At 58.4% G+C, this 23,122-nt stretch overlaps 1 protein-coding gene across 1 annotated transcript; it reads right to left on the bottom strand.

Annotated features, from left to right (window-relative positions):
• Nucleotides 1-837: 837 nt before the first annotated feature.
• Nucleotides 838-22,432, bottom strand: NCS1 (neuronal calcium sensor 1). Its single transcript, XM_085594137.1, has 8 exons — nt 22,121-22,432; nt 9,016-9,040; nt 7,269-7,407; nt 6,741-6,819; nt 6,542-6,630; nt 6,153-6,230; nt 5,725-5,841; nt 838-5,068 (listed from the first exon to the last, which is right to left on the bottom strand). Exons 1-7 carry the CDS (start codon nt 22,182-22,184, stop codon nt 5,743-5,745), a joined length of 573 nt encoding a protein of 190 aa, XP_085450263.1. The 5' UTR covers nt 22,185-22,432; the 3' UTR covers nt 838-5,068; nt 5,725-5,742.
• Nucleotides 22,433-23,122: the final 690 nt, after the last annotated feature.

Raw genomic sequence — 23,122 nt, 5'->3', positions numbered from 1 at the left:
CTGTGCCTCTCCTTGCCCACTCCATGGCACAGGGGAGGAATCCCTGGGAGCTCCCACCATGGGCTGGCACAAAGCACCCCTGGACAAAACCCCCTGCACAAACACAGCCTCCTTGTTCGGACCATTAGGACATCTCCTTTGGCCTCCCGGAAATAATTAGTCAGCCTCGTTAGGAGAGCAAACACAAGAGATGGGCTGCCAGGGAGGCCTCGCAGGGCTCGTTTCCACAAGAGCTGGCAGAGCAGAATGGCCAAGGCTGCACGTGAAAACCCAGTCCAGGCTGTGAGCCCACTGTGAGCCCTGCCAAGAGCAGGGGGGCTGCCCAGGGGCACGTCCAGGCTACAATTATGGGATATTTGTAGCCAGATTCCTCTGCAGCCACTGTGCCAAAAGTGACCCAGTGGCTCCAGCCTGCTGCATCAATGAGGGGGCTCAGAGGGGACTGGGACAGTGCCCATGGGCACACGGCTGTGTCTTCATTGTAAAAGGAAAAAGGGATGCAGGCACTGTGTCAGGATGGGACCCGGCAGAGGGAGAGCTGTGTCTGGGTAACAGGAGGAGGGAAGAGCAGTGTCGTGGGGGTGAAGGGTGCCTGGGATGCCTGGAGCTGAGACCTGGCAGCTCATCACAGTGTGGGCACAGTGCCTGACTGACTGACTACCCACAGAGCCCAGAGCATCCCAATTTACACCTGTGCTGGTCCCATCACAACCCTGTGCTTGGGGCACAGGACAGTGACACCCCCAGCTCAGCTCCCAGCCCCGCTGGGTGCCGAGGCAGCTTTGGGGAGCCCTGTGACCCCCCCACCCCGACGCATCACAGACCACTGCCACTTCATTACTGTCATTAAGCTTTTATTTCCACTGTCACAAAGTTCCTGGGTTTTGTTTTGTTCTGTTATTGAACTGTTTCATTTGCTTGGTTTGCTCTTGAATTCATCTCAAGACAAGGCAGCGGGGCATGCAAGCCGAGACACCGGCACGGACGCACACACAGGCTTCATCTTCACAAACAAGGCTCTTTGCTGGAGCTGCTGCTTCCCAGCCCAGGGCTCGGCCACCCCCTGGCCAGGGGTCACACCTGTGCCACAGGACACCCAGCCCTGGGCTGGTGGCCACGGGAGCAGAGAGAGAAGGGAAGGATGACTTTCCTGAATAGGCAGGGCTGAAATGTGTAACTGAGACCCCAAAACTGCTGCACCCCAAACTGCAGTGAGACTGGGGCCATCAGCTCCCTCCTTTGCCCTCAGCCCTCGCTTCTGTCCCAGCCAGACTCTCCCCTCCAATGCCCTCAGGAAGGACATGTGACAGATGCTCTCACAAAATGCCCCAAATCTCCTCCTTGGATGGGGGACAGTGAGCTGGCTGCAGGTCACTCACCCATCCCAAATGACCCCCCAGTCCTAAATACATGGTAAGGGGGCAGCTCTGCCAGTGATTTCAGCTGCCCCCACGCCATGCCTGGCCCTGCTTCAAAGCCAGCCCTGCTCCAAGCAGGGCTCAAACCCAGACCCCAAGACTCCAAGACAATTCCACCCTGTGGGCAGCTGCATCCCTGCCCACTGAGGAGCAGAGACCTGCGCTGGGATTCCCACAACCCCAGCCTCCCATCCCACAGGAACATGGTGTCCTGATGGCACGGGAAGAACCAACAGGCATCTGCTCCTGTGAAGGAGGATGAGGTGCAGCTGGGACCTGGCACAAACAGGGTCTGGGGTCCCCCATAAGCAAACACCCCCCTCCACCAACCCAACGGAGAGAGCTCTTGGGACCAGCCTGGTCTCGTTATAAATTGCATTAATTAACAGCCTGCCCCAGAGGAAAAACCCTTCACTTCTCTCTCTCTCGGGTCCTGGTTTGTGCTGTGAGGAGAGGGCAGGGAGGAATTTGCCCCCAGAGCCCTCTCCCACCTTCTTGCTCCTGGGGGAAACAGCTCAGCTCAGCCCAGCCCCAGAGCTCAAGGAAAGACAGACACAAAGCAGCAACAATCAGCACACAGACAGAAAAGTGAAAAGAAAGGAAAGTACAGATGTGGCATTTAATGGGGCAACACCGACAGGAACAAATGAGAGGGGGGCACACGCCACGGTCACCAGGGCTGGACCCTCTCCTCTACCTGGCTCTGCTCTGGGCCCCCTTGCCATGGCCAGGGCTCTGTTTGGGACAGGCACCAGGAACCCGAGTACCAACAGAGACAAAGCAGGGCTTGCTGCCTGTTCCATCGTGAGCAGGTCTGAAGCAGAGGCTGGAATTAAAGAGTCCCTGGCAAACCCAGCGTTCCCTGCGCTGTTCCCGGGGTTCTGCACGTGCCTGGTGCTCCGTGGGTCCTGCCAAGCCCTGTGCCCGCAGTCCTGAGCCACATCCAGCACTCGTGCTTGCCAGGGCACAGACACCAAACTGCTTTCCAGAGGGCAATGGCTCACCCCAGCCACTCCACTGATGGGGAAACTGAGGCACGAGGAGGTTAAGGCCGACATTTCCAAGCACGAGATGCTCCAAGCCTTATTTTCAGTGATATCAAGACACTGCAGATCCTGGTGGTGGTCAGGAGGAATCAGGGGCCCTGAGTGCTCCCCCAAAAGTGGGACTAGGAGCATCCAAGGCAGGGTCCCAAACCCACAGCCAAGGGGGAACACTGGGGCCAAAACGCTTTGCTCGGGGACAGACAGCGTGTCCAGAGCCCTGGCAGGGCTGACTGCCAGGGGAGACATCTGTGAGCACCGATGGAGCTCAGCCCATGACAGATCCTCCAAAAATTAAAAGCTTTCCAGGGAACAGTGTCAGAATAAATGAGGTTTGCCTTTGCCTGGGAACTACGTCAAACGTGGCAGGGGCCATCATTCATCAGCAGAGGTGATTACAGCAGTGTCACATTCATTGGGAACATTGATTGGCACCAGGAGGGGACCAGTCTGGCAGATGAGCATTCAACAAGTTGCAGGCACTGCAAAAACCTACCCCAGAGAGTTGCATTTTGGCCACAGAGCAACAAGGAAAAGGGTTTCCATGGGAGTGAGTGAGGGTCACCCTCCAGAAGCACCCCCACAATGAAACATGGGCATCCTCAGGGGCAGGAACTGCAGAAGAGGCAGAAATATTGCACGTGGACGTGAGGTCAGTCTCCTTGGGGATGGGGAAAAGTGGTTTTTTATGGGCATCAAGAAGTACCACAAGCACAAAATCCCGAAACTGGGGAGTGGGGTTGCACGGTGAAGAACCAGCATCCCTTGGCTGGGACATGTGTCCCTGCCATGCCAGGAGGATTCCAGGAATGCTGAGGCACCACCTTGTCTCCTGCATTGTGAGACACCTGTCAGACTGTCCCCCATGCCCAGATGTCACCCAGATGTCACCTCCCACTGCCATGGGGACAGTCCTCTGTCTGGGCTTGGCCACAGCAGCTGGGACACAGCTGGGTGGAGAGATGCTGCTACCATCAGCTGGACCTGAGAGGGAAGGGTGAGGCCCCAGGGTGGCTTTAGGGGTCCCAAAGGATTCTTGCACTCTGCTCCTGAGGGAATGCAAATCTCTCCTTTCCCAGAGCAGCTGAGGCATCACCCATGCCATGCCCATGCCCCAGCAGACAATGCCAGCTGTGTGCCACCGTGGGTGCTGGTGGGGCTGAGCTGGGGGCACATCCCCGAGGGGTGCTGGGTGCTGATGGAGTTGGGAGAGGCTGTGCAGGCCCCGCTCATGGCAGGGGGCTGCAGCTCAGTCCCCTGGTGTGCATTCCCAGCCTTTTGCCTCCTCCAAGGTGGCTGCAAGCAGCTCTGCTTAGAGACACAGCAAAACCTCCCATGTGCTGTGGGAGTGGTGGGGGAAAGAGACACCTGAGCTGTGCTCAGCCCAGCCTGGCACTGCCCTGGCACCCTGGCCCAGCTGGGATGGGAACAAGACAGAGCAAGGCTCCCCCCCTGCCCCTCCAGCACACAGCCACCACCAAACACCTTCCCCCATCTGCAAAGCAGAACACAGCAAAGGAATCTGCCTGAAAGCAAAACCCAACTCTGGGCTCCATGAATACTTTTTCATGCAGTGAGAAAATGAATAAAAGGGAGGACACAGTGATGCTCTGGTGCCCAGAATTTCCTCACCCTGCCTGATGGAGGGATGGAGCTTGGTCTGCTCAGAGGCTGGGCTGAGTGAGCCCTCACTGGGCTCCCTAAGGGTGAACAGAAAAATGCAGGGAACACGGGAACAGGAAAAGAAGCTACAGCATCCCCTCCAAGCAGCAGCCAGCCCATGGAGCTTGGGATACAGGGGGTGGGAGGAGAGGGGGGAAGGCAGATTTTTGGCTTCATTATTATTGCAGGCTCCCGGGTCCCCGCAATACGAGCATGTAAACCTTACAAATCCTCACCTGGGTGGGTGGACACGCGCACGAGAGACAAAACACAGCAGCAACATTTACAACAAATAAATAAGGATATCGATCGTCGAGAATGGGCATATAAAAAAAAGCCTCACTTTTTTTTTCCACCGAAGGAAAAAAAAAAATCAAAAACAAAAACCAACAAAACAAAACAAAACCAAAAAGCACAATACTGTCTCACCAGAAAAAATAAAATAATAATATAATATATATCCCTAGTGAGCCGAGCCGGGCTGCCAGTCGTGGGTGACGCCAGGACTCTGTTCCCAGACTCTGCCGGTGCCTCGGCTCGCCGGGCACCCCACAGGGACAGACCCTGGGGGTGCAGCCCCCGCTGCCTTCGGGCTCCTCTCCGGCCGCTTCCCAAGAGAGGATCCCGCCGGCGCATCCGCAGTCCCGTCCGAAATGTAGGAAAAAGGGAGCAAAGGAGCCCAGGAGGCCGAGGGGGCTCTGCCTGCGGCGATGCTCCAGCCGCTCCCCGGCCCTGGAGTCTCGGACGCTCGCCGCCGCTCAGACCGGGGCCTGGCGCGGGGTTTTTTTGGAAGAAGCGGAGGTTGGCGAATGGCAGCGGCTGGTTCGGGGTGCAGAGGGGAGTGAGCTCGCAGCACTCCTTGCTCGCAGAACAGAAAGGAAGGCCGGGAGGGACAGGCAAGCTTCGCGTGGTCGGATGGCACGGAGAGCATCTTCCCCCAGGCATCTGCAGGAAAGGGTGGACGGGGGGGAAACGGGGTGAGAAGGATGGCCAGAAATCCTTGTGGCCATCTCATGAGACACCAGCACAGCTGGAAGGGCAAGGCCAGAAATAGAATAGATGCTGAAAATCTCAAAACTCCAGTGGGGTTAAAAACACCCCACTCCCAGGACACTGCCTGGACTGTGATGGCCAAAAACACTCCAAGGGGCTCTGCACAGCTCCACAGGGCACAGCAAGCACCACGGGATGCTCAGGCCATCACCTGTGTGATGCTGTGAACCAGTGTCCCTGCCAAACCCAGCTCCAGGGCATAATATAATATAATAGATATAAGATAAATAAAACATTTAATATAATCTGTCTCTGGAGTGTCCCCATGCCCTCAGCACGCCAGCTGCCTCCCTGCCTCCTCTGCAGCCACATCTGCTGGTGAGAGCACGAGCTGTGCTGCAGGCAAACATTTCCATCTCCATGGGATGAGGTCTGTGATAGGGGAAGGACTGGGAGAAACCTATCAGAATGGGGAAACATTCCCCCCGGCCGGATTTGGGGGGGATATCCATGTTTTGGTGCCTCAGCAGAGGAGAATCAGCTGCCTGAGCCTGGGGGGGGTGGGAATGGCAGATGGGGAGATGGGGCTGCCCCGGCACTGCACTCACCGCCGCTCGGCCCCGGGACTATACGAGCCCATCGTAGAGGGAGAGCGCCTGCACGATGGAGGGGTCGGCCTTGGAGCCCTCCTGAAATTCCTGCAGCGTCAGCTTCCCGTCGGCGTTCTGCAAAACGCTCCCGTTACTGCACGGCCCACCCAGCCCAGCCCGGCACGGCCACAGCAGCCCACGCACCCTCCCCACCCCACCGGGCCACCCATGGCTGCACCGTGGAGGGGACAAGGCCACCCTGGAGACCCTGATATTGGACACAGGATCCCAGAGGGATGTGGGTATCCCACAGCGATCTTGGCAGCAGTTCAGACTTTGTGTTGATGGGGCAAGGAGGCACCCGCAAGAGCCAGGATGCAGCAAAGGGACCCACAGCACCTCTTAAATCCCTTGGCCACAGGGAAAAAGCCCTCAAGCATCTTCACCTTGTCCATCATGGCAAAAATCCGATCCACCCTCTTCTCTGGTGTGTTCTCCTCCTCGGGAAGCTCCACTGTGTTCCCCTGCAGCAGCAGGACAGGACCAGGTCACACACCCATCTGTGCCCTGCCTGGAGGTGTCCCCAGGCGAGGATTGTCCCCCCACACCCCACATCAGGACAGGGTGCAAGGGGACAGAGATGACACCAGAACCACCCTCAGCAATCAGATCCAGACACTGCCCTGGCCATGACAGCCACGATGGCCATAACCCCCCACAAAAAAAAGGCCAAAGAAGGAATTGGGGGTGGTTCAGCATTCCCACAGAGCTGAGCTCCAGCCCAGCAGGGACCCCCAAGGGACTGCCTGCCCTGTGTCCCCCCTGCCTCTCTTACCACCATCTGATAAATGGCATCCACAATGTCCAGCATCTCGTTCCTCGTGATGTATCCGTCGTTGTCCAGGTCATACAGCTTAAAAGCCCCTGCAAGACAGAGCAACCCCAGGGGGCTGGGACTGTGGTCCCTGCCCTGGACACACACCCCAGCACCCTCGTGGGGCTGAGCCCACCAGCATCCCATGGGGAGCACTTACACCTCAACTTCTCGTCCAGCGTCCCCCGGGAGGTGACGGACAGCGCCTGGATGAACTCTGAAAACTCGATCCTCCCATCCTGGGGGGGAAAAGGAGGGGTCAGGGTGCTGCTGCCACTCCTGCCCAGCAAAGTCCTCCCTGCTCATGTATCCCCTCTGGGGGGGCACATCCGAAAAGGCAGCAGGGAGGGAGGAGTGATGCATTTATCCCCAGCACTGTGATCCAGCTGCCTGTGCCCAGCCCACCAGTGAACATCCCAGCAGGAGCAGCTCTGGAACGTGGGAGCACCACAGGGATGGGCTTTTGTCAGGACACCAAAACACTGCTTCTCCCTTCCTGCCTTGCTCTTCCCCACATCACTCTCCCCAACTACAGCAAGCACAGGGGCTCGCTCCAGCTGTGCCACTTCAATTTCACACCCCAGGAAGCGCTGGAATGTTTTGCTCCTCCAGTGCCAGGCACATTCCAAATCCATCCCACCATCGCCACGGGCCCAGCCCTGACTGAGCCTCTGGATCCCAGACTTACCTTGTTCTCATCGAAGACATTGAAAACAAAGGTGGCAAATTTGGTTGGGTCACCGAAGGGGAAGAACTGCTTATAGATCTTCTGGAAGCCGGCGGCATCGAGCTGCCCGCTGGGACAGTCCTTGATAAAGCCCTTGTACCTGCGGATGGAGGGCACAGCGTGGGCCTCCCCGCTGAGCTGGGGGGCTCCCTGCAGGGGGCTGGAGCTGGGAAGGTCCCCAGGTGCTCCTGGCATCACTCCCATCACCCACCCTGTGGATGAGTCCCTGTGAGTGCCACAGTGAGGGTGGCAGCGGGGACAAACGGTGAGCGGCACCAGCGACAGCAAGTGATGCCACTGCACTGCTCCAACCTGCTGCCAGTCCACAAGTGGCAACAGCCACAACCAGATGTGTGCTGAACATTGTCTGGGACATGGGAGGTGACAGGGACTCACTGCCCAGCCAGACTGGCAGCGATGCCATGCTGCAGCCATGCCCTGGCGTGTGAACCAGTGTCCCTGCCAAACCCAGCTCCAGGGCATTAATATAATATAATAGATATAAGATAAATAAAACATTTAATATAATCTGTCTCTGGAATGTCCCCATGACCTCAGCACGCCAGCTGGCACAATGGCACAGTGACCACTGAGTTCTGTGGATGGCTGGAACAGGCTCTCCAGGGAAGTGGTGATGTCAGAGGTCAGGAAGTGTTTGGACAACAGTTGCAGGCACATGGGATTCTTGGGATGTGCAGGACCAGGAGTTCAACTTATGCTGATGCTTGTGAGTCCCTTCCAGCTCAGGATATTCTGTGACAATTCTTGCACGACCCCAAATGAAAGCTGCTCAGAGGAGCTGGGGCGCACAGCAGGGCTCCTGTGTCCTCAGGTGGCACAGCCAGGGCCACTTCCAAAACCATCAATGCTTTAAGACCCCAAAAAGGCCTGGCTCCCAGCTCCAGGCTGGACCTGGGTGCTGTGAAGTGCAGCTGCACCGCAGGGCACGGGGAAGGGGCTCGCTGGCCCCGTGGGTGTGGGCACCAGGCAGGGAGCATGCAGGGAGCACGAAGGGAGCGTGGGGGACCACACGGGGACCATGTGGGGTGGGTGAATATTATGCAACATCGCCCAGATCTGTCAGGCGCCCGCTGCAGCGGGACAAGGGCTGGAGGAGGAGGGGAAGGGGGTGGTGAGGTGGGAAAGCGAAGTGCCGGTGACATCTTTTTCACGCTGCTGCAGCTATGACTCATCGGGTGGGGGGGAAGGATGAGAGAAAGAGATAAAGAAAGCAAACCTTGACTGGTGGGATAGGGAGATGAAAGGGAAGCAGTGGCTTTTCTAGGGCGCTCTGTTCGGTGGGGCGGAGGGGATGGAGTGAGAGCATGATGCTGGCAAGAAACCAGCAGTGGGTCCTACCCCTGGCAGCCTCTGCAGGCCCTGCTGCCAAAGGGAACGTGCTGGGACAGCATCAGCCTCCTGCAGCAGGGCACCAGCTGGACAGTCCCCATGTCCCCGTGCTCTTTGGCTGCTCGTATGGGGAGGGAAGAGCCACTAGAAGCCAGCCCTGGCACAGGGTGTGCAAGGAAAACCCCTCTACTTTCTGGTCTCCTCTTTATGAGGCACCACCTGCACCCCAATCCAGGGGCACTGCCCACACCTCCGGCACGTCCCCGCTCTGCCCGGCCAGTGGGGTGGCTGAGTGCCACCAGCTCCTGTCCCCTGCCACAGCCCCATGCCCCAGCTCACCACCGTGGCGGGCACTCACCACTGCTGCACCTCCTTCTCTGTGACTGCAAGAGAAAAACGGGAGAAAAGAGAAAAAAGAGACAGAAATTTAGTGCTTTTGCAGCGACAGCTGTTCCTCTGCACTGCTCGTCAGTGAATTCCCTGGGGAATGCTCTGGGGCTCCCAACAATGAATTCCCCGGGGAATCCATTTCAGGTTTCACTTGCTCCTGCCAAGTTTTGAAGCCCCAGGTTTCACTTGCTCCACGAGCTGCCAGGTTCTCCCCATGTGGCAGAAACTGCTTTTGAGGCACAGCCCGGGCCAGCCCAGGTGGTCCATGGGGCCAGGGCTGCAGGTGCTGGGGACCCCCAAAACCAGGGAGACGCCCCAGGATGTTTTGTGTTGCGCTCAGGGAACACAGAACTACGATGAACCATGAAAGGGACAAGCTGATCATGCCTGGGGAGGATCTGGCCCTGCTATCTCATCTTCCCAGAGCCAAAACAACCCTGAAAACATCTGCCAAAACATCTGCCTGGGGGCGGCTCAGGGAAGGGACTTGCCTGGCCCTGACATAGATGCACTGAACGTGGGCACAGGCACAGCCCCAGGGCTGGCATCTGCCCAGGTACCCACTGTCTCTGGAGAAACATCATCAAACCCATCCCAGCACACCGGGAAGCCTCACCAGGCTCTGGAAAAAAAACCCAAAATACAACGAACTAGCAAACAGACAGCACTGGCAACCCCAAGTGTCCCCAGCCAAGGGACAGCTGCTGAGAGGAAAAATGTCCTCAGCAGAGGAAAGGCTCTGAGGGATGCGGGATGCTGGGCAGGGGCTGGCACTTGTCACTGCGTGTCCCACTGCAGGAGCTGTGCCTGTGCTTCCCCACAGCGGGGAGCCAGGTGCCAGCAGGAGGGCACAAGGGGGGACAGCCTCTTTTGTCATTTCCTTTGCGTCGTGCATCTAAATAATGATAGAAAAGCCGCAGGTCTGAAAGGCACGGGGATAATGAGGCGAGCGGAGATGTCAATGTGCAAACGGCTGATAAAAATAGAGACCGAAGACACACCAACAGATGCCAATTACCTTCGATGGCAAGAAAAATAAAGAAAGCAATTTTCCATCAGGAAGATTTGTAGCGTGCCTGGCAGAAGGTGCAGAGCTCAGAGGTGAGGGCTGGGGTGGCAGCAATGGGGCAGCCAGGAGGACACACAACAGCCCCCACCTCATCACCAGCTGGGTTCTGGCTCCAGCATCCCTGCTAGCAGGAATTTCTGTGCACAAAGCTGTCCCCATGCATTGGAGGGTCCCTCTATCCCAGCACAGGGGTTGCTGGAGGGACTGAGCCTTTAATTTCCCAATTTCTCTGGGGTTCAGCAAAAGCAGCACCCGCTGTAGCAGCACAGGGTGTTCGAGAGCAGCTCCCCAGGAGAGGGGATGCAGGCACAGGGATGCTCAGCATCTGGCATGAAGGACACAGGGCTCTGGCAGTGTCACAGGAGGGATTTGGAGGGCTGTTTGTTTTGGGCACACAGCGGTCTCTTGGCAGGAAGGACACGCTGCGTCCAGCAGCCGAGCTGGGGTGGGCTAAAACATCACTCATAGCAGCTCCAAGGGATTTCCCCATCACAAAAAAAAAAAAAAAAAAAAAAGTTGCACAGGAGCATCCTTCCAAAAGAGAGATGCCGAGTGACATCTCCAACAGGAACAGACCTCCCTGCACACATCCCCATTGAGACACTGGCCGTGACCTCCACCCTGAGGATGCCCCAGCACCAGCTCTGCAGGCCCAGGCACCCATGAGCACCAAGGAGGGCAGGTGGAAGGAGGAGAATGAGGGTGAGCCCTCGGGGCAGGCAAAACGAACCACAGCAGCAGCCGGGGCTGCAGTCAGAGCTCGGCTCAGCCCCTCCAGGCAAATCGCCTTCTGCTCTCTCTTCTTCGACTGCTTTCCCCCAACGTGCTATTTTGGGCCTGGGAGCTGCCTTTCAACTCCAGCAGGAAACAATTAAGAAATTCGTGCTTTTTTTAGTACGGGAGAAATGCTGGTAATGACACGCTCGGGCTGAGGCGGAGGGAGGGACGGAGCCAGCTCCCCTCGTGCCGCAGGAGAGATGCGTGATGCTCCCAGGAGAGGCTTTTCCGACGGAGGGAACCGCTCAGGTGCCAGGCTGGAAATCAGCACAGGGCTCCCGATGAGGGATTTGTTAATGTGCATCCTGGCATGCAGCCACACGGAGCCCCATCCCTCCTCCAGCACACAGGCAGCGGTGCCTGTCCTCCAGCCTTGGGCGCTGAGGAATCTGTGGGGTTTGTCCTGAGGTGGGAGCACGGCCTCATCTCCTTGGAAAACCACCCAGCTCTGCCTTCACCCCTCCGCTGCCACCAAATCTCCCCTCTGGGCAGGGGCAGTGTTCCCGGGGCAGGGATCACCCCAGCCGCGATCCGGTGTGGGGACTGAGCAGGTCCTGCCTCCCTGTGCCTGCTGTCACGGATCCGGGACAGATGATGACTTCCCGGCTGCCACTTCAATTAGGAGTGCTAATGCCCGACTTGCAGCCGCAGCAGCCTTGGGGACACGCTACTGAGTGCGTGGCTGACCTGACCCGAGGCTGGGGACCGAGGACCCACGGCGGGGACAGGGCTGTCCCTCTGTCCCTCTGTCCCGCATCTCCCCGCTCACAGACAGAACCTGTGCCGCGGCAGCATCTCCCTCCCGCGGCAGCGATCACGGCGCGGTGCTGAGCCCACACACACACCACTTTGCAGCGATATAAACCTCGGCCAGGCGCGGCCCCGACCCCCCAGAACAAGGGGGTGACCCACAGCAGCCCCACAGAGCAGCCCAGCGGAGCAGGGCCGGGTGTCGGGCAGCGCTGCCCCGGAGCCGGGGAGGGCTCTGAGCAGTGCACGGAGCAGCTCGTCAGCAGCAGCGTGCCCCGGGCTCCTCGGGCATGAAAGGCGCTGAAGAAAGGCAGAGAATCCTCGTTCCTTATGAACCTCAGCGCTGGAAGAGGCATCGCCGAACGGGGAGCCCCGGCGGCGCCGGCCCGAGCGCTCAGCCCCGCTCCGCGGCAGCGCGCACGGAACGGGAGAGCGCGGGGACAGGGACAGGAACCCAGAGCACCCACAGGGACAGGGACCCAGACCACCCACAGGGACAGGGACAGGCACCCAGAGCACCCACAGGGACAGGGACAGGCACCCAGAGCACCCACAGGGACAGGCACCCAGAGCACCCACAGTGACAGGGAGAGGCACTCGGAGCACCCAGAGCAGCTCAGGAGCTGCCCCACACGGCCAGACCGCATCCAAGAGCCCTCTCTCTTCGCTGCTCGGTCCCTTCCCGCTCCCACCTCAGCTGGGAGGGAGGTTTCAGCGTTTCACATCTCGCACAGCTCAGAGGGACAGAGCCCTCGAGCAGCCCCCAGCCCCCTCCTCCCAGCTGCCGGCACCCAACTCTCCCCCCAGCCCTCTCCCCCCACCTCTCCATCAATCCCAGAGCACAGGCGAGGACTGACAGCTCCGTCACCACCCGCCCTTCGTGTGCCCCCTCTCCTCCCACCACCCAGCTGCCACTGCAGCAAGAATCAGCTCTGGTTAATCAGTGCTCAAGCCTGTTAATTTGTGTTTTCCAGGCGGAGAGGAGAGGAAGGACCCGGGACTGCAAATCCCCATCCGCCGCCCCGCCACAGGGAACTCGCTGGACCGCGACGGGGCGGGAGGAAGGAGGATTCGAGTGGTTCAGGGACCCCCGGTCACGGTGGGATGCATGAGGTGACGTGATGCTTCAGCCCCCCAGGGGCTTGTTTTGTGCTGACATCCTTTCCACTGTGTGCAAGGCCAGGGGCTCGGCCACGGCCGCAGAGCTGCGCCCTGAGCAGGGCTGTGCACACTCAGCTCAGCCCTGAGTGCCAAAAGCAACGGCGCGGCTCTGTCCTTGTGCAGATTTGGGTTCCCGAAGGCTCAGCAAGCACTGGCCCCACGCAGCAGCAGTGAGGAGTCTCCCCCGAGCCCCCACACGCCCCCCCTTACCCCAGCTGCTAGGAAAGCACCGCAGGCTTATCAGGGAAAACAGTTAATTATTTCCAGGTACAAAGCGGTTTCCCTCACCGCCACAGGGCACTCCAGCTATGCCAGCTCATGGGCTGTGCCAACCCATGGGCAACAAGTCCACCAGCACACACTGGGTCATGGCAGGGGCAGTCCCGTGGTATTTATTTCCCCCAAGGACCTGCTGTGGCTTCTTCACAGGATCTCCGGGCATCCCAGTCTGGGGGAGCCAGCACAGCATCCCAGGATGGGGTTCCCATCGGGTTTGGGGCTGCCTAAACCTTCTGTGGGTGCTCAGAGCAGTGCCCAGGCCGGGAGAAATTAGGCACCTACAATGGGTGCTCAGGAGTGAAGGAACTGGGCATTTATGCATCTCCATGCATGAGCACCCCTGCCTGAGCCAGAGGGGCACTCGTGCAAAAACACACCGGGAGATCATGCGTGCACTAATTTGCACTCGTGCATTAATTATGTGGGTGCTTCTAGGTGAACTAATTGGGTGCTCATGCATGAACTGCCCGGCTGCTGCGGCGAGAGTGCAAGGGCCACTTATGCACGAACCAGCTGGGGGCTCGTACATCCATTTTTTGGGCATTCATGAATTCACGGGGCGCTCATGCACGGATTAATTTAGCAGTCACATGCCCATTCGCTGGGCACTCCTGCGTGAGCTAATTGGGCACTCATGTGTAAATTAGTGCAATTAGGAGATAACACACTTGTGCACGTACTAATTGGGCACTCAGGTGTGAATATGCATCAGGTGCTCATGCATGAATTAATTGGACACTCAGGCATGAGCTAATTGCAGCCACGTGCGCCAATTAATTGGGCACTCATGCATCAACAATCAGGGCGCTCATGCACGGAGCTGCAGCGTGCGAGGAATTCACTGGGCAGCCATGCACAAATCCAGCTGGATGCTCGTATGTAAATTAATTGTGCGCTGATGCGTGTGTTAATTGGGTGCTCATGCGTGAATTAATTGGGCACCGATGCGTGCGCTGAACCCGGGGGCTGCGGGGTGAGCCCCGCACACCCTGCAATTCATACCAAACACACCCCGCCCCTCGTCCCGGCGAAACACATATTTAAGAATTGTCTGAACGTAAATCTGGTGCAAACTCCACTCCCAGCACCATCACAATGTTAATATTGACCAATTCGGAGCGTCCCGGCTGGGCAGCGTGTGCCTGCGCTCGCCCCGCTCCCCTGCGGCCCCGGGATCACAGCGGCAGCCCCGCGGTCTGAGCAGCCTCTGCAGAATTCGCCTCTGGTCCCCCGGAGCCACCAGAGCTCGGTACGGGCACTCGGTGCAGGTTTCACCCGCAAACACGGACCCAGCGAGGTCCTGCCGGTGTGCACCCAGGGCCAGCTCGGCTCTGCAGGGTGAGTTACCTGTGCTAAACACACCACAGCCTCGGGGGCCATTCCCACTTCCAGGCCTCGTCCCTACAAAACACAAAGCTCGGCAGAAGCTGTTGCCGGTGAGTGCAGCAGCCGTGGGACTTCATCCAGCCCCCAGACTTGTCTGGTGCAGAATGGGCACCTCCCTGCAGGCACAGCAAGGTGCTCTGTGTGCCAGGGCTGGCCGGGGTCACCTCTGGCAGCCTGGGCTCTCAGGTGGCTTTGTGCAATTCGGGGAAGTCAGGGGGAAGCACTCAGAGACAGCTGGAGCATTAACTCGAGGTTCTTCCCAGTGCACTGCCCCAGTTCCAGCAGCAAGCCCCAGCACAGAGCCCAGTGCCCACGGGAGCTGCACCATGCTGGAGGGATGGGGTGAACTCTTGCAGGCTCAGTTCTCCCCTGGGACTCTGCATCAGCCCATCCTAGGGCACTCAGAGCTCACTCAGGTCCCTGTTTGATGATGGTAACTTTTAGGATACATCACGCATCAGCAGTTTGGAAATTTGGGTGGTTTGGTCCTGATGATGTGGTCTCATTAAAATTCAGGTTGAACTCCTTAATGATGTCCTAGTCCCATGCTCTCTGCCAGCTCTGGGGCCACCAGACCACCCCTGGCTGGCTTTGCTCCTGCTCCCAGGCAGCACAGGGACAGCTCTGGGGAGGAGGCAGTAAAACACGACTGTGGCACCAGGGTCACCCCCATGCAAACTGTTTCTGGAATATGACTGATGTCATTTTCTTTTGCCCCCAGCTCAGCCCCATGCCCACCCCTGCTCCCATCACCCACACACCGAGATGTCCCTGTGTGGGAGCCCATCCCTGAAACATCCCCAAGGGATTTGGGAGCAGCCCCAACTGTGTGGGCACCCACACAGCCAGAGCTGCCTGCCTGTCACAGTGGGACATCCCCATCCCAGCTTTCCCAGTCTGGCTTCTGCCCCCATCAGCCATCACCAGGTTGTCTGGGAGCCTCTGAGACATTCAGAACTCGAGCCCAACAGAGCTGTTGGTGTCATTTGTCCCTCTGGGACACGGAGCAGTGCTCAGCAAGCCCTGTCCCCACGGAGCAGCCGGGGTGTTTGGCACTCTCCTCGCCCACGGTTGCCATTAGTGGTCTGCCGTGCTCCCAGACTGGATAAACAGGTCCATGAGCAGTTCTCATCTCCCCCGGGGCTGGTACCAACAGGAAAGCCAATATGCAGCTGAAATCCTTTTTAGACTTTATTAAATATTCAAGGGCCCGACATTAGGCTTTGGAAATTGGGTTTAGGGAAAAAGCAGAAGTTGTTCTTTGAAGCAAAGGCAGGAGAGGAAGGGCAAAGGCAGTGCCTTCATTTGGAAATTAATGAATCAGGCTGAAGCACCCCCACGGCAGGAGCTGGTGGCTGTGGCAGGTCTGTCCCAGGATCGGATCCCAGCTTCCCCACGAGCCAGCACAGCGATGCCTGGAGGGGCAGAGGATTCCCAGTGCTGCTGGGAGCAGGGATGGAGCAGCCCCTCTGCCCAGCCATCCATGGGCAGCTGTGTCCTGCCACCTGCTTAAATCCATCCCTTGGCCACAGGGATTTCAGCATCCTCTGGCACTCCAAGGCACCATCTCCAACCCAAGGAACATTTCCTGCCCTGGGCAGAGGAGAAAACTCCCCTCTAGACCAGTGTGGGAAGTAGGAGGGAAGTGCCTCTGGCTCAGCCATCACTCCCTGGAGCCATGGAAGGTCAGGAGGATGCTCAAGGCAAAGCCTTGCCAGCAGCAGGCCCACCCCTGCTGCCCTCCTGGTCTCTCCTGTAGGGATCACTGTGCACTGAGGGGTGACACAGAGACCCAGAGCAGCTCCACCAGGTCCAGCCATCAATCAGAAGATGCTGGAGAAACAGGTGGATGAAGCACAGGCAGCCCTCCTTCCAGCAGGAGGTGTGGGCAGGGAGCCCTGTGCTGGCAGCACCGGGCTGGGGAACCCATGGCAGCGATGGTGATGGAAGTGACACAGGCCATGCCTTGGGGCTGAGCCCCCATGGCCACCCCTGCCCAGGGCACGAGCCCTGGCTTCCTTGACATCCAGCTCCCTAGAAGATGCAGGAGAACAAGGAGGGAGGGAGGAACAAAGCGACCCCACAAATGTCACCCCGATAAGAGAGCGAGCGTGCCCACAGGCTCCTCCCTGAAGCAGCCGCTTCCTTTGATGCCTTCAGAGCTTCTTGTTTCACAACCTTAATTATAGCGGCAGCAGCAAAGGTCAGGAGAGTGGTTAAGCAGATCCATTAACATGTCAGGGGATAAATGAAATGTGATTCTTGTGATGCTGGAGCAGCACGGCGCGAGCGGGGCCGGCGGGGACGGCTGCTCCGCTCTGCCGCAGAAAAACCCTCAGGGTGTGGGTCACGTCTCCCCCGTCCCACCCTGGCACTGCAAGAACCTCCCAGAGACTGCAGGGTCTCCTCAAAACTTGCTTTTGAAACCCCAAAGCTTGTTTTGCTCACATCTACCTATGGAGCCCCATGTCCATGTGTGTGTGGGATGCCCTGGGTTGGATTCACTGGGAGCAGGTTGGGCTCGCCTTGGAGAAGGAGCTGGAGATGCCTCCAGACCACCACAGTCCTCCAGAGGCAGCACAGCAGGTCCACATGGACCTTGCAGTGAACCTGCACCACAGCAATCCCCTTCACAGCTCTGCCTTATACGTGGCTGCAGCAAAACCAGACCCCAAACAAACTCCAGCCCCTGGGCATCCCCCTGGCACCTCCTGCCCATCGTCCTGCCCCGGCGCCCCAAGCCAACCTGGCCTTGGACACTTCCAGGGATGGGGCAGCCACAGCTTCTCTGGGCAACCTGTGCCAGGGCCTCCCCACCTTCCCAGGGAACAATTTCTTTTTGATATTCCATCTAACCCTGCTCTTTGTCAGCTTGAAGCCATTCCCATCTATCCTGGCACTCCAAGCCCTGTTAAAAGTCACCCACATTGACGATTTCACCCAGCATTTGCCACTGAGGGATAACGGGTCCGTAGCCACCCGGCCAGCTCACCCCACCTTCTGCTGGATGAGCAACAGGAGGGATTTCAACACAAACCAACCTGGCAGAGATATCCAGTGCCTGGGGCCAAACACTTCGGAGGCTAAAAATAAACCAGCAGCAGTGGGGGAGCTACCAAGGTCCCTCCTCTGCTCCTGCCCATTGCCCCAGCCAGCACATTTCCTCAGCACTGGGGTGGCATGATGGAGCAAAGCCCCAGGCTGGCTCAGCCAGCAAGGAACCAATCCATTTTCCTGGCTGGAAACTGCTGCAATCGTAGAATTTCCTTTCCTTTCTCAGAGAATTCCACCACCCGCCACCACATACCCCCGTAACTACAAATCAATATGTTTATAGTTTGCTCTTAAACTAATGCCCTTTAATTCCCTGCATTACTGCCGAGCAATGGAGCCAATTTTTGTGGCTTATTGTGAAAGAGCAGAAAATGATGATGCCAGAGTGAGTTTAAAATCCACAAAATAGATCACAGTGGGTGGGATGCGGTTCTTGGGAAAAGAGCATCTTCCTCGCACCCACTCTGCAGCCTGGCTGTCATTTTGGCACCCTCACCATGGCTCCCACACCTCCACCTGAGCCCCACTGTGGCCTCAGGAGCACCAGGACCACCATCCCCAGCCGTGCCCACCCCAAGCTGGCCCCAGAGCCACGCTGCAGCACCAGCAGAGCTCTGAGCATGCCTGATTGCTCAGCTATTGCAGCCTCAGAAATAACACACAGCTAGTCCTGGACATGGGCAACAGCTCTGCAAAGGGAACCCTGAAAGCCAGTCTTCCCCAAAATGACTGGAAAAAAAGAGCTAAAATGTGCTCGTCTGAAACAAGTGCACGTTTTTAAAAGTGCTTCATGATGTTAAGGGTTCCTGGCCTGGCAGTGCTGCTGTGAGTAGGAACACTCAGAACTGTATTTCTCTCCCAGTTTCTCTGCCAGGAGTCCACACCAAGTCATTTCCACCCAGGACGTGTTTTGTGCACCCACAACTGCACACGTGCAGGTCACACTCTTCATTCAGGCTGCACTCACACCTCAGGGCCTTCATCAATCTCCAGCTCAGCAGAACCCTCTGACTGTGGCCCCACAAGGTTCTTAAACACAATCCCAAATCCCATTCTGGCCCTAAGCTGTGAGCACCTGGCCCAAGTTAAGCTCAGGATTAAATCCCCCTGGAAGAGGATGTGATCCAAGGTGGTTCCTTCAAGTCTCGGGAGTTACCACCTCCTGGGACACAAAACCAAACTGCATCTCTGAGCTACCCCAACGAGACATCAGAAGGATTAATAAATTAATTAGTATTAAGCACTTTTCAGTGAAAGGATCTATGAAAGCACGAAGAATTACATCATTTATTATTCAGTATTATTATCACTCAATGTTGACTTCTCCTGCACTCTCCTGTGTGGCACCAGCCCTTCTGCAAGGAGGGTTAAACAGCCCTGCAGCCTGGCTGTCCCCACCAGCACGATTCCAGCACCTGTCAGATGGTGAGTTTGGCATTGCCAGGTATCCCTGGGCACTCAGGAGCCCAGAGACACAGAAAGGCACACAGAGATGGGTCCAAACCAACAGGATTTGGGCAGCTGGCACTTCAAAGAAGCCCTTCCATGCCTTTAGGTGTCCAAGTGCCATTAAAATCTGGCCCCCAGCACTGTAAGTCAGGAGCAGAGTGGGGAGGGGAGCCAAGGGATGAGGTTTCCAGGCTCCTGCCTTGCCATGTCCAGTTCCCAGCAGGGCCTGGGACAACCTGCTCTGAATGCATTCAGGGAAATGTTTCTCACAGCTCACGGAGCCCGTTGACGGCTGCCCTGCAGTATCCTCAGCTCAGCCTCCCTGTCCACAGCTGCCCTGGCACCTGAGCCTTCCCATGCTGCTCTCCTGGCTGCTCCCATCTCCTGCTTTGCCCAGGATTGCTGCAGCTGAGGCAAGGCCAGAGAAACACCACAAACAGGAGATGGAGAGCTCAGAGAGGACAAGGGACACAAGAAGCCACCGGGCACTGAAGAGCAAGAAGATGTCTTCTGTGTCCCAGGGATGAGATAAATTAGCAGAAAAGCCCCATGGGGGGTGACATTTCCCTCTGATCCTGCAGAACTGAGAGGGGCCTTTTTGGTATTTGTTTTGTTTTGTGTGGAAATCCATACAATCAGAAAATTATGCAATGGAAGGAAATCCCAGCATGGGAGAAACCCTTCACGTACCACAGCCACGGCTCACGCTGCCACGGGAACCTCCCTGGGACAAATGCAGGTTTGCATCAGTTTGGGCTGCTAGAGACATCTGCCCAGATGTGCTGTAGCAACAGCAGAAGCAGCACCACACACAAGCACTTGCTTGGTAACATGGCAGGGCATGGGACATGGGATGGGCAGCAAAGGCCAGGGATGCTCCTGTGTCTGCCAGAAGTGTGCCTAAATATCAACATGCTGTGGAAAAAACCCTTTTCCAAGCAGCTCCCGAGAAATTCTTGAGCAGGGCATGGATTTGTGTGTCTGATTGTCCCCTGCTCCAGCTGTTCCACCAGCCACAGCACCGGGGTCTGGATCAGTTCCTGGCACTGTACTCAGCACAGCCCTGCCCTCCTGCCTGCCTCTCTGCCTGCCTTCCCCAAAACACAGAAGGAAATTGGTATCTTGCCAATCTCCCATGGTCTGAAGATAAACCAGAGCTCTCAGCCGTGCCTGGGAGGGCCCTGTAAAGTCTTCACCAGACAAGGGAATGCACGCTCGCCTTGACAGCTGCAGAGAAGGGGCAGAAGTGCACAGCAAAAGTAATTAATCCCAGAGATGAGAGGTGGAATGAGCGGAGCTCAACAAACAGACCCTGGAATTAGCAACAGCTCGCCCTGACAGGCACCACACCACCAGCCACATGCTGCTGGGGCACGTTGGGATGCTGCACCAGACTCCAGCCACGCAAAAGGCCACGTGCTGCTGGGTGCTGCTGCCTCACCTGCACAGGTGCAGGGATCTTTAAAAAGAGGCAGTGAGAGGTCCAGAGCAGGCAGGCAAAGCTCCAGGCAGACTGGAAACTCGTTGAGGAAGGGATCAGAGGACCACAATCTTTGTTTGAAAGGGTGCAGTGGAAAGGGGAGGGCACCCAAAGGAGAGGAGCAGAAAGTTGGGAATGAAGTGCTTCAAAAAAGCAATGACCTGCTGGCCTTATCCAGCTAAGAGACATCCCTGTGCCCAAAGACATTGGCTTCACCAGCGCTGTGTCTGGCTGGCTTCAGCTGTAACTGAGACTAGGGGCACCTCTGCCTGTGTGCCCCGTGCCAGCCCCACCGGTGTTGGCACCTTCCTGGGCAGAGAAGCCACCCCAGGCGTGCAGAAAGCCCAGCACACAGGAGATCACCAGCAGACAGGGCTGTGCTGGGGCTGGCAGTTCCCAAATTCCCCTCCATCAGAGATCAGCTGGGCACAGTGGCTGCAAACCGATTGCAGCACAGCTCTACCGGCACCTGGCCCGGCGCGGCTGCACTCCCGTGGGCGACAGCTGCAGTGAGGACACCGAAACCCAGCTCGGCTCCAGCGGGGGCTGTGCCCACCTGGCACTGCCACCTTCTCACTGCTTCCCCCCCCAGAGCACCTTGAGGAAGCCCAGCCGGCGTACCCCAACCTCTCCTACCATCGCACCCGGCTTGGCTATGCGGACATGCCCCCAGCACCTGCCCTCCTCCCGCCGCTGCCACAGAGCAACCCCGCGTGTAGGGTTGTGCAATGCACCAGTATTGCCTCTTCTCCATATGGGAGAACTTGCTGCATCCTAATCTATTGCCTTTTTGGGTAAGCGCTGCCGTGGGACTGCAGCAATGACAGAGGGGAGAGCTCGCAGGTCTGCTGCACGTTTGGGGAATATCTGCGACCTGCAAGCGGGGAGGCAAACTTGAGCCACCAAAGCCTTTGTTTCCTTTGTGCATCCTTCAGGGAAAAAAAAATGATTTTGCTAAAACTGGATGGCTGAGGCACCAGCCACGTTAATTAGATTACGGTGGAGGTCCAGACGGGAAAGCCACTCGTTCAGAAAATCAGGTTATTAAACCGATACTGAGATACTCAGATAAATATCGAACTCGCCGGTGTCTGGCTCTTCTCTCCACTTCAGAGCGCAATAACAAAGGGAACCCCTCCAACTAACGCACCCAAACTTTGGAAGCCACCCAGAGGCTCGGCACCCCGCTCCGGGAGCTGCTGCCGGGCTCCGGGGGGGCGGCGGGGGGACGGCGATCCCCGCGGCGGGCCCTGGGTACCGGGACCCGGGCAGCCCGGGGGAAGGATGCTCGGGGCAGGGGCGGGGGGCGGTGCGGGAGGGCGCGATGCTCCGCTGGGCGCCGCGGGCGGGCAGGATGCGGCCCTGGCCCCGCCGTTCCCGGAGGCTCAGAAATAGGCCACGGAGGATGGTTTTTGTAAAAAAAGCCACCGCGTTCCCCTGGCCCGCTGCCCCTCTCCGTGTCTCCGCCGCCTTATGGGTTTTTACCTCCTCCCAGGCCAATCCCTGAATTCTTCCAACAAAGCCCGGCCGAGCCTGCGCCCTCCCCGGGAGCGGCCCCGCAGGAGCCGCCGCTCGCCGCGGCACCGACCCGGGGGAGCGGCGGGGCCGGGCGGCAGCGCGGATCCATCACACCCCCGGCATCCCCCCGGCATCCCCCCGGGCACTCACAGTACGTTTTCCTGGTCAGCTCTTCCACAACTTCAGGCTTCAACTTGCTGTTGGATTTGCCCATGGTGGCGGCAGCTCCTCTGAGCCCGCCGCCTCCCGGCCTCGCTGCGGGGCACGGAGCGGCGGGGCCGCTGCCTCGCTGGGGCTCCCGGCCCGGCTACATCCCGCGGGGGGCGGCGGCCAGCGGGGCGGAGGGGTCTTTGTTGGCGAGGTTTGGCCGCAGAGCCGCGCTGCGTGTCCGTGTGCGTGTCCCCGGCTCCACGCGCCCTCCCCGCCCTCCGCCGCCGGGCGCGGAGCGGCCGCGGGGGCGCGGAGGGGCGGGGGGCGGCGCGCTCCGCCCCGCGCTGCGGGAGCGGGATGGGAACGGGGATGGGGATGGGGAGGGGGCTCCGGCACGGCCCCGCCGCTCCCGGTGGCGGGAGGACCCCGCAGGGAGGGGGATTCCAGAGCGGCCCCCGCCGCCGGGACCCCCCCGAGCCGCCCCGCGGGGATGGGCGGAAACGCTCGGAGGGAAATGTCGGGAATCGGGGTCCTGCTGGGGGGCTGATGGGCAGCGGGGGGATGAGGAGAAGGGGAACTGGCGGTGGGAACACAGAGCCTGGAGTGAGGCTGAGCCCGGAGTCCGGGGTGACCTTGGTGGGACATCAACACCTTCAGTTGTAGAAGCATTTTCCAGCCCCTGGGTTCCCCAGATGAAAAGGGGTCTGTTCCCCACGTGGAGGAGTCAGATCCATGTGGGTCCCTTTTAACTCAGGGTGTTCAGGCTGAGAGCTGGATTTGCTCAATCTGGGGAAGAGAAGGCTCTGTGAGTACCTCAGAGCCCCTTCCAGTGCCTAAAGGGACTCCAGGAGAGCTGGAGAGGGACTTTGGACAAGGTCATGAAGGGACAGGATGAGGGGGGAATGGCTTCACACTGACAGAGGGCAGGGTTTAGATTAGGTATCAGGAAGAAATTCTTCTCTCTGAGGGTGGTGAGGCCCTCGCACAGCTTTCCCAGAGAAG

Source organism: Lonchura striata, chromosome 17 (assembly GCF_050655825.1).
Source record: "Lonchura striata isolate lonStrDom1 chromosome 17, ASM5065582v1, whole genome shotgun sequence".
NCBI classification, from domain to species: domain Eukaryota; kingdom Metazoa; phylum Chordata; class Aves; order Passeriformes; family Estrildidae; genus Lonchura; species Lonchura striata.
Note: the sequence above shows the minus strand (reverse complement) of the source record. Positions and strands in the feature narration are given on the sequence as shown.

What these genes read in the sequence shown, in the direction of transcription:
- NCS1 (XM_085594137.1), bottom strand. Translation starts at nt 22,184, where the DNA reads ATGGGCAAATCCAACAGCAAGTTGAAGCCTGAAGTTGTGGAAGAGCTG. An exon ending in GCTGACCAGGAAAACGTACT is followed by an intron (nt 9,041 to 22,120) that starts GTGAGTGCCCGG and finishes TTTCTCTTGCAG; the next exon opens with TCACAGAGAAGGAGGTGCAG. An exon ending in ATGCCATTTATCAGATGGTG is followed by an intron (nt 6,231 to 6,541) that starts GTAAGAGAGGCA and finishes CTGCTGCTGCAG; the next exon opens with GGGAACACAGTGGAGCTTCC.